The sequence below is a fragment of the Podarcis pityusensis genome (genome assembly GCF_964106645.2).
Source record: "Podarcis pityusensis genome assembly, chromosome: 6".
NCBI lineage: Eukaryota > Metazoa > Chordata > Lepidosauria > Squamata > Lacertidae > Podarcis > Podarcis pityusensis.
In genome coordinates, this window is record NC_138030.1 from 47170267 (window position 1) to 47180744 (window position 10478).

At 43.7% G+C, this 10478-nt stretch overlaps 1 protein-coding gene across 3 annotated transcripts in view; it reads left to right on the top strand.

Moving 5' to 3' along the window:
* The window catches only part of FKBP5 (FKBP prolyl isomerase 5), a 30330-nt gene extending 21861 nt beyond the window's left edge, over positions 1 to 8469 (top strand). For all 3 annotated transcript variants that reach the window (XM_081010494.1, XM_081010495.1, XM_081010496.1), the window contains exons 4-5: positions 2263 to 2405; positions 8293 to 8469. In XM_081010494.1, coding sequence (XP_080866620.1) covers positions 2263 to 2405; positions 8293 to 8454 — 305 coding nt within the window. In that variant the 3' untranslated portion in view covers positions 8455 to 8469. The remainder of the gene's footprint in view (positions 1 to 2262; positions 2406 to 8292) is intronic.
* The last annotated feature ends 2009 nt before the right edge of the window (positions 8470 to 10478 follow it).

Consider the following 10478-nt stretch of genomic DNA (forward strand, 5'->3'; position numbering starts at 1 on the left):
TTCATTCTTCATATGAAGAGGCCATTGGCAGCACCTCTCCTAAGTCTCAGGCAACAGTCTTCTTTGGCACCTGTTACCAGAAAGGGCACCTCTAAATGTACTCATCAGTCCTACTATAGTTAATCCAAATAACTAGGAATCTGTTTAGTGGCAGAAAGAAAATAATATGTTAAAAGAGTGTAGTTACTACTCATTAAATTATAACTCTAGGGCTCTAGAGCAGTGGTTCCCAAATAGCTAAGTGGGCCCCTGTTTTTCAAAAGCCAAACTATGGACCCCCTCACTTCTGAAAAAATTGATAATGTATCTCTATGGTAGTTTTTGTTATGTGAATGGTGCCACGGACCTCCTGGGTGGGTTACATGGACCCCCTAGGATCGGCAGACCACTGCTCTAGGACAATCCTTTTTGATCATTAACAAAATGTTCACTTTTGGTTTCCCTTTACTGTTCTCTGGACACAGTCGCCTTGAGAGTGTTGACATCTTTCTATTTCCTTTGATTTGTCAGAATGTAGTAAAACAAAGCATGTGTTAATCAGCACACAGCCGTTGTTAGTCTGTAGCATCAAGAGCTTGTTAAGGATTGTGGCATCTTAAAAACTAACATAGAATCACAGAATTGTAGAGTTGGGTGGTACCCCAAGGGTCATCTAGTCCAACTCCCTGCAATGCAGGAAACAGATTTATTAGGGCAAATGTTTTCATGAAGTATCACTAATAATTCACAAACCCTTTAGAGTCTTATGATTATTATTTAGAGGTTTTAAACTCCCAAGTTTGTCTTCTATACCTGAATTCAAAGAAGAATGAGCATATTAATTGGCAGTTACTATAAACTGGAAGAAATGCCAAAAAAAATTTATTAGGGATGGAGTTGCCCCCTGAGAGTGTGCTCTACTCCTCAGCTGCAGTGTGTACCACTGAGAGACATTTTCTGTAAATATGCCCAGTTTTGTAGAATCCTTGCCTAACTGGTATATGAAATACTGAAGCTGAGAATCTTTCAGCCGAAATGAGACCATTGCTTTCTGGCAAGCATTTAATGGTTTCAAAAAAGTATTGGTTTACTTTACTTGCCTCTTTGCTTTTGCTTTTATAAGTTTTGTTATGCTTTGGGAGTTCTTTGGAATAAATGGATTACCAAAAATTAATAGCTACAGCTCCATAGACCCAGCAAGCTGTTCTTATGATATTTGTTCATATGGCCATGTTTGAAATTAACATGTGCTCCATCTTAATTGCTTTCCATTGGGATATGTTGATTTTTCTTCTGTCCCCAGCCTTGCTCTAGTTCTTAAATGATAGGTGCCTTGGCCAGAGATGGGAAACATTGAGGCCTGGGAGCCATATATACCCTTCCAGCCCTCTCTGGACTCTGCCCAGGTCACACCCCACCCCAGACCCTACTTTATACTCTCCTTGAAAGTGTCCTTGAAATCTGATCATGCTTCTTGCTTGCCTGATTGGAAGATAGAGAGGGGTGTGTAAGTGTGTGTAGAAACTAGCTTACCTTGCAAAGGTAAAATTCTCATTTGCTTTGGTCTTGCCCACTTTTGCCTCTGGCCCCACCTACCACTGCCATGTGAACCCTGGAAAGTTGCCTAGATGGCACCATAGTCCATGAGCTGAAAAATCTTCTCCACCCATGCTTTCAACCATAAACTTTAAATGTGGTTTAAAAGTGAACATGCAGCCTGCTACTGCACAGTGTGAAAATCACAGCTATTTCGCTCCTTCACCAGTCCTGCTGTAATGCCAAGGGCTAAACTGAATCCAAGCTTGATAATCTCTTTCTCTCTCTCTCTCTGAACAAACCTTGAACCTGGGTTCAGACATAATGCTAAGCACTCAGCAGCCATGGCAGGAGCAGAGAGGTGCAAAGCAGTCAGTTTTTGCACTGGGAATCAGCATGATGTGTGCTCACCTTTAAATCATAACCAAGGTTAAAAGTGACAAGTGAAGGCTGCTAGTGCTAAATTATGGTTTAACATTCCTTGTGTGATATTCTGGTTTGTTTTCAGATAACAGTGTACGTAAACAAAAATAATCTGCAACTTACTTGAGCAACTATCTGATGCAGAAGCAATAGAGACACACAGTTTAGTATCATGGATTTTGCATAACAGTTCAGTTATTTGACTACTACACTGTACATGTCTAAATGACACAAATTGTAAAAAAATTTTTAAAAAATGTGTCTGTGTCTTGCTTTGGTAAGCTTGCTAACTGAAATTTTTTAATTGAAATTTCTTGTTATTAGGCCAGGTCATTAAGGCATGGGATATTGGGGTTGCCACCATGAAAAGGGGGGAGATCTGCCACTTGTTGTGTAAACCAGAATATGCATATGGTTCTGCTGGCAGTGTCCCAAAGATCCCCTCAAATGCAACGCTCTTCTTTGAGGTAAGTGTATCTTTATTTGCTTATTTTATTTTGACTAAGTACATTGTTACCTAATGAGTGTAATTTGCCAGTAATAGCAGATGTGCAGCACAATGTTTTACGGGCAGAAGTGAAGCAAACTAGCAATGATCATGAATCCATCCACTAAACTCCACAGTTTTGGGAGAAGCCCTGAGTTAACTAGATAGGATATTGTCATGGGAATCTTCCTGTAAAGGCTAAAATGCAGTTGGGGACCACTTTGATTGATAGCCCAGGAAAAATACGTATACTGTTTTTGGATCTAAATAAAGTGGGGTGCCACTGTTAATTCTGATAACACTAATCATCAGCCCATTGAAAGTGAAACTACATTCAGGCAACTCTTCACCTCTTTCCCAGTAATCTCTCTGCCTCCCTATTCCTGCCCACCAGAATTGGAAGAGTTGGCAAGAATGCAGACAGAGGGGCTATAGCACACATTATGTGGAAACATGTTGAACCCCAATATCAACCAACCTACCTGTATTTGTTCTTTCAAAGAAAAACAGCTTCCAAGGGACACCGTTAATTCGTAAAACAAAAGGGAAGGGTGCTTAATTATTTTGGTGCTTGCTGTTTCTCTATTGAGCCCAGACATTTTGGACCCCATGGGGAGAAAAGCTGTTTAGGAGAGAATTTTAAGCTATGATTTGGGGGACAAGAATTGTGTCCTCTTTTTGCCTACTCAGAATCGTCCCCTCCAAAATGGTGTGTGTGTATTTTTGAAGTTAATATTGTGGCCCTATTAGCTTTTTTGTGTGATATATAGCTAGCCCCAAAGCTTAGGGCTTGTGCAAACATTTTAAGGCACAGTGCAAGCATTTTCACTCTTCTACCCTCTAACTACCCTACTCTTACTGCAGTAATGCTTGCTGTTGAAATGTAACAGAGGGGAGAACCTTGCTGACTGGGGAAAATCCTATGCTGCCACTGTTTTATAATGGGATATGCAATTTGGAGAGTGAGTAGGCATAGGCTTCAAATGTTGGAAAATCAGCTTGGGGTAGAAAATGCAGATTTGGGGGAGAGTATTTGTTATCCAATTTTGTAACTCTTCAAAATTTTGTGGACATCATGCTGGAATGGGAGGAGTTGTGATTCATGAATAAATTCATTAGCATTGTGCAGCAGGGGCACATTAAGGCTCTGCAGGCTGTGGCAGAAGGTGAACAGAGGTAGACATTCTGGGTCAGCCTGACTCTCTGTTCTTAACATATGCGGTAATGACAAAGACTGGGTAAGCACTGAGTACTTTTTACTTTTTTTTTTTTAAATGATATTTATTAAGAATTTTAAAATTACAAAAAAAAACAAAAAAGAAAAAGAGAGAGAGAAAAACAAAAGAAAAACAAACCACAATCGAACAATACAAATTGATAAAAGTCAAAATCAAAAAATAACACGACACAATTAAAAAACAAAAATATGCCACAAACATTTAAAAACAAATCCAGTATTCTCAAATCCTTAACTGTCATTACCTTCTTTCTTTGACCTCCTCACTCCTCCCTTTTTTTGTATCCTAGTTATTAATTGTCACAGCAAATCCTTTCCATATTTCATAATATTCTGTCATTACATTACCTTAATCTATTTTAATCTTATCTAACTATAAAAGACCTTAAAACTTAAAACTTAAATCTTATTTATACCAGTTTCTCCTAACCATAATATTCTTACATAATTCTTTAAACATTTTTGCTAAAGCCAAATAATTTCATTCCAACATTTTTCTAACGTTCATCAATTTTATAAAACAATCCTAATAAAATATTTTTTTTCTTCCAATCTTCATCCAGCATCTCTTCCTCCTGGTCCCGGGTTTTGTCAGTCCTTTCTATCCCATCGATCTAGCGCATTAACCTGGTAATCTTATGTCCGAGGCCCTTAAGTCCCTTCCATGTTCCATCCGCAGTTCTTCTTCATATTTATACCTGTACTTTACTTTGTCTCCTGCTCCTTTCACTCGTGGGAACTCCAACTTAACAGTGTTTTTGACCCTTCTCGACAAATCAGCCCCTTTTCCATAGTCCGTACTAAACTCCATGTGGTATTTAAAAACATGTTTCAAAGTCCCTCCAAAATTAAGAGCCCCCACAACCCCAAACATCTCACGGCCCATTGCCAGACTTGAAAAGTCCAAACATCCCTGCATAGGGGGATCTATCCAACCCCCCATTTCCAAACCAAACCAAACTTTATCTTTCCAAATCTGGCTTTTTCCAAGTTCATTTGTCAAATCCAAGAATTCATGTTCCTGCTGGGCCACAGCTCCCTCCATCTCTGGCACCCAAGATTCAACAGCATGCTCTTCCCTCATCTGTTCTGTCAGAGCACACTCCTGATTTGATTCCTGGGTGGGCTCTATATAGTTTCCCACTACCTGTCCAAAATTTCTGATCGCAACAGTCATCAAGTCCGTCTTCTCATGTAGCTGTTCCAGTAGGTCACTTGTTTTACAGAAAGCACGCAGCAGAGCTTCTGAGTACATTGTTCTGCAAGGTCAGAAGTCTATTCCCACGATCGTAATCTATTGCAGCTGCAAGCTCCCCGGTTCAGAATTGGTAACAGTTTCACAGGCTCCCTCTAGGGGAAGAGCTTCTATTTGATCTTTCCTTTTTAAGGCAGATCTAACAACAAAGTTTCCTTTTTCAGATATTTTGTCAATATTTGTTCCTTTAAAATGCGAAGGGGAACAATGGAATCACTATGTTTCTCTTCTTTTAACTATTTGTCAAAGACGTTTGTCTCTGGTCAATGAGCTTCCCAAAGAACGTCAGTCCTGACACCCCGCTCCAGGATCAAGACGGTGGAAAGTTACTTTGCGTTACACTCTCTTCTGCAGGTTTAAACAGTCCGGAAAAAATCCCCCCTCTTCTCCTGCTTCCGAAGGGGGTTTAACAATTTTAAATGATGAAAGTTAATCCTTTACAGGCGATTTTCTGAACTCTAGTTTGCCATGTCTTTGCTTTAATCTATCTACAAGAAACGGAAGGCTGACTTCCTGTTTAGACCTTCCCGTTTCAGTGCCAAATTGAGGTAAATTTCTTAGTCCAATTTTCCTTTCTACTCGCAAATCATTATTTGAAGTCCAATTGTCCGAAATGTAAGTACTCACGGGTAATTGTTTTAAAAGCCAAATTGTCCCAGGAAAAAGGCAGCGCTCTCCAGCAACGGCTGTGCGGCTTCGCTCCACGGAAGAAGCAGTTGACTCTCAGCAGTGGCGTAGCGTGGGGGGTGCAAGGGGTGCCGGCCGCACCGGGCGCAACATCTGGGGGGGCGCACTCGCCACCTCCAGAGTCGCCGAAGAGCCTCGGGGCTCAGCTCCTTTGGGAGGAGGGGTCGGGCTGGGTGACCAGGGGGAGTAGCAGGCGCTAGCAAGGAGGTCCGGAGCCGGAGCCTGGCCAGGATCGGGCGCGGGATGGGGCGCAAGAGGGAGGGGAGAGTCGAGCCTGTCCGCCCCGCGAGGACTGCTGCGAAGAGGCGGGAGGGAGAGGAGGCCCCTTGGGAGGAGCGGGCAGGTGCTGGGGCGGCAGTGCCGGGCGGGGGCCGAGGGGTGGGCGCCCCCCTGCGCGGGCATCGCCTCGCCGCCGCCGCGGGCTTGGCTGGGCGACCGGCCGAGGGGAAACGCCAAACAAGGCCAGGATCCAGGCCCCCGCTCTCCTTATTTGGCGCCCATTTCCGGCTCCCGGGTGGCCTCCTCCCACCCGCTCTCGCTACCAGTGGAAAGAGAGACGGAGGAGCAGCGGAACCCGCAGCCTTTGCAGGCGCTGCCGGCCGGGAGAGGGGAGCGCGGAGGAGCCCCGCGGGGCCTGGGCCCGGCCAGCCGAGGGATCTTGTGGCGAGGAAGGAGCCCAGTCTGCGCCCTCCTTCCCCACAGAGCTGCAGAGGGAAATCAAGGTTCTCCTGCTAGTTTCTCTTCTTCTCTCCCCCCCCCACTGCGTTACAACCGTGCCCCCCCTCTCGGTGCACATAGCACGATTGCAATCTCTCTCTCACCCCCCCCCCAAGTTAAACTAATGGAGCAAGCCAGCGCCAAAGATTTGTAGAACTGTGAATACCCGGCCCAGGCAGCAGCAAGAAGCTGGCAGCGACGGCAGGTTAGGGGTTAGGGGCGCAAATTACTTGCCTTGCCCCGGGTTAGGGGGCGCAAATTACTTGCCTTGCCCCGGGTGCTGACAACCCACGCTACGCCGCTGACTCTCAGCACCGCGCCACTTCCCCCTCTTCACTCTGGAGCCCGTTAGTGGGTTCCTTTGTGGGTTGGGGGGGCGCTAAAGGTGCCCGCCGAGTCCCATGGTCACAGGCTTCATCCGCCTGTGATAGTACTTTTTACTTTTTAGCCAGTGCTGGCTTGCCACTGTTCTCCGCCTCATAGGAACTTACTTTCCAAGAAGGAACCATCCTTCACTGCTTTCCCCAGCTCCTTCTTTCTTTCCAGAATACTAATAATAATATAGTGGTACCTCAGGTTAAGAACTTAATTCATTCTGGAGGTCCGTACTTAACCTGAAACTGTTCTTAACCTGAGGTACCACTTTAGCTAATGGGGCCTCCCGCTGCCACTGCGCCGCCGGAGCACAATTTCTGTTCTCATCCTGAAGCAAAGTTCTTAACCCGAGGGTTAGCGGAGTCTGTAACCTGAAGTGTCTGTAACCTGAGGTACCACTGTAATTACTTTTCAAATACATGTGATAAAGATTCCTGAAAAAAGTGAACCCCACACAACTGTTTCCAAAAACCATTTCCATTTCTCTGTATTTTGAAGCCAGAAAGTTGCATAGTAGCAAAGACAGAAAGCAGACATATGGGGGTTCAGCTTGCCCACAGCAGGAGTCCTTGCCCCCACTCCTCCACAGCATTTGCCTTCCAATAATTATTTCCAAATTAACATATATAACCATATAAATGAACATATGCAACATTTTTGCCAATTGGTACCCTCTTGGTTTGCGCCCTGGATATTTGAGCACCTAGCAACCCTCCAGGGGGAGCATCACAGTGATTTGCACATATGCCTGCTGTGCCTGCAAGCTCTTAGTCACCTCAGAGTCATTGGAATACAGCCATACCTCGGGTTGCAAACGCTGCGGGTTGCGTGTTTTCGGGTTACGGACGCGCCGAACCCAGAAGTACTGGAACGGGTTACTTCTGGGTTTCGGCGCTCGCAAATGTGCAGAAGCACTAAATCACGCTTTGCACATGCGCAGAAGTGCCGAATGACGTCACATGCATGCGCAGACACGGCGCTGCGGGTTGCGAACGTGCCTCCCATACAGATCACTTTCGCAACCCGAGGTCCCACTGTATATGCAAACAAAACATCAAAACTGTGTCTTAGAATTCTGTATAGAATGCAGTGTAGTAGACAGATTGCACCCTAAATCTGGGGAAAAGTTGTTTCCAGATTTCTACGATTTATAACTTTTTCTAGTGAGGCCTTATGCAAATAAGGTAGCATTTGCTATATTGTGGGACTTCACTAGCTTGCTTCTCTTTCTCATTGTTTTGTCAAACTCTTTGTAGATTGGGCATATTTTGATCCCCACTCATTGGTTCTAAGAGCTGTAGTGCAGGGCTGGATTCACATGAGAACTCTGCTTGCAGTTGATGCTTTTTTGTTGCTTATGGTAAATCTGTGTGATAAGGAGATGGCTATCCATGAGAAATATGGGAGCAGATGCTACGAATGGAGTGAATAATCCATATAGCCCTTTTGTCATGTGTGGGGTGGTAGTGGAAGCAGCTGACTAGAAGGATAGCCCATGTGAGTTAGCCCATAGATCCAGTGTTTGTGTGTGTTCCAACCCTTGTGGATTATCACACATTTGAAGTTTGGTCTTATTGTTGTTACCATTATTTTCAGATTGAGCTGCTAGATTTCAAGGGAGAGGATTTATTTGAGAATGGAGGCATCATCCGCAGAATCAAACAGAAAGGTGAAGGATACTCCAATCCCAACGAAGGAGCTGCTGTACAAAGTGAGTGTTGGTGTTCATGTCAGTTGTTTGGAGCATTTGAAATCTAGGGGTACTTTGCTATCTCTGTTCATTACCAGCTCTTATTCATAGAGACAGAAATATGTGAACCAACTGCCCTGGCAAACATCAGCTCCAAAACCTGTCCTTCCAACCTAATAATAATAATAATAATAATAATACTTAGCTTTGTTTAGAGGATTCAAGTGTAATGTTTACAACAACCCTGTAAGGAAAATCAGTATTATTATTCCACTATACTGCAGATGAGCTGAGGCTGAGAGAGAGTAGCTTGTCAAAGGAGGCCTAGTGAATCAAACAGAGATTTTCTGATTTCACTGCTCAGTTGCTTAGCCACTGTGCTGAACCACCTTTCAACCATTAGTTTTTACTCCTGATCTCATGTGCCCAGATTCGTACAGCTACATTTCCCCATGTCACCCTATTTTCTAATATCTTCTTCTCAATTTTGCCTATTCCTTTTTTTACCCTCCATCAGGTACATTCTTGAAACCTGACTCTTTTCATCTTTCTCAGCTTTGTTATCAGCTTGAAGTAGCCACTTACTTCATGGGGTTCATCCCTTGATTCTTCAGAATTCCATGTTTCTTCTGTTCTTGTCACAGCTGAAATTCAGTACAGATCAGAATGTCCACCTGCTTGCTGATGACCACATAATGTTTCTTTTAAGGCTTTGACCTCTTTAACAAAGACCCATCTAGCACTTTAAGCACTTTCAGTTACTTTCATCTGCCGGGGAACTGGCAGCTTCAGACAATTTGATTAACTCCATAGTTTTGCACACCCCATATTCTTGCAGGCTTTGATGAACATCTAATCTACAAAATATATCTTCCACATGAAGCTTCATTTTCTCTCAGTTTACAAAAGCAATGGGGGTGTTGTTGTTTGAGAACTGTTCTTGTTTGAAAAGCTGAGTATTAACACTCAATAGGCTTTGAAAAACAGTTGTGTTTTTGTTTTAGAATCTGTAACAAAGACCTTTCCTCTTCTGCTATCCAGTTCCTGGTTTCAGTTTAGAACACACTGATTCTTTTTTCTTGGTAAATCCAACTGAATAAGCACCAGGACTACTGGGTTCTGAGGGTGTAGCCCAGGGGTAGGGAACCTGTGGCCCATCAGATGTTGCTGAACTACGGAACTTGTCATCCCTAATGACTGGCCATGCTAGCTGGGAGTAATGGAGTCCAACAACATCTGAAGAGCCACAGGTTCCTCACCCATGGCTTAATGGAAAATATTATAAAGCGAGGGCAGTTAGCTGCTGAGGGAAGGGTTTGCTGGTAGGTCACCTGAATTCTGAGTCATAGTAATCCTTTTTCTGTCATAAGGACCCCTGTGGTAATGACTGCAAACCATCCTTAAATTCTACAGCTGTAAATTTTTGGCTGCAGGATTTCTAACTGATAAACAGAAGAAAACTGGAAGGTGTAAAAACGGATAATCCAGGCTTTAGTGTCCTCATTTACAGTGTTCAGATCTTGAAGTTCAGTAGTAGGGCACATGCTAGGCAAGCAGAAAGCCCCATGTTCAGTCCCTGGTATCTGCAGGTAGGGCCCTAGCCCTTCCTGAAACCTCCAAGGTTTCAGGTCCTTCCTGAAACCTTGGAGAGCGGCTATCAATCATTGTCAGCAGCACAGAACTATATAAACCAGCAATCTTACCTGGAATAAGACAGCTTGCTGTTCTGGATGCATAATTGTAATGATAGTGCTTTGGGACACACCATACAGCATCCTTTATCAATCTCAAAACCATGCTTTGTATATGATTATGATTGCAATCTCACATAGGTTTTTCTTCTGAACTCATTATGTAAGGCATGTAGTGGCAGGCACATTTGTGATAGGTATCTAAAACCAGGTAGCATATTGTCAGTTTTATGTTGCCTCTGAATCTTTTCTATCCTTTGGGAATAAGGCTACCTATTCTTCCTCCCTCCCGACTTGGCTAAATCCCGGATGATTGAGGTTTACAGGAAATAGCTGTTGAAGTCTGTGGTTTATTTCAAGTTTAAAAACATGTCCAAAGGGGTTGTTGCAGGAACAGTAGG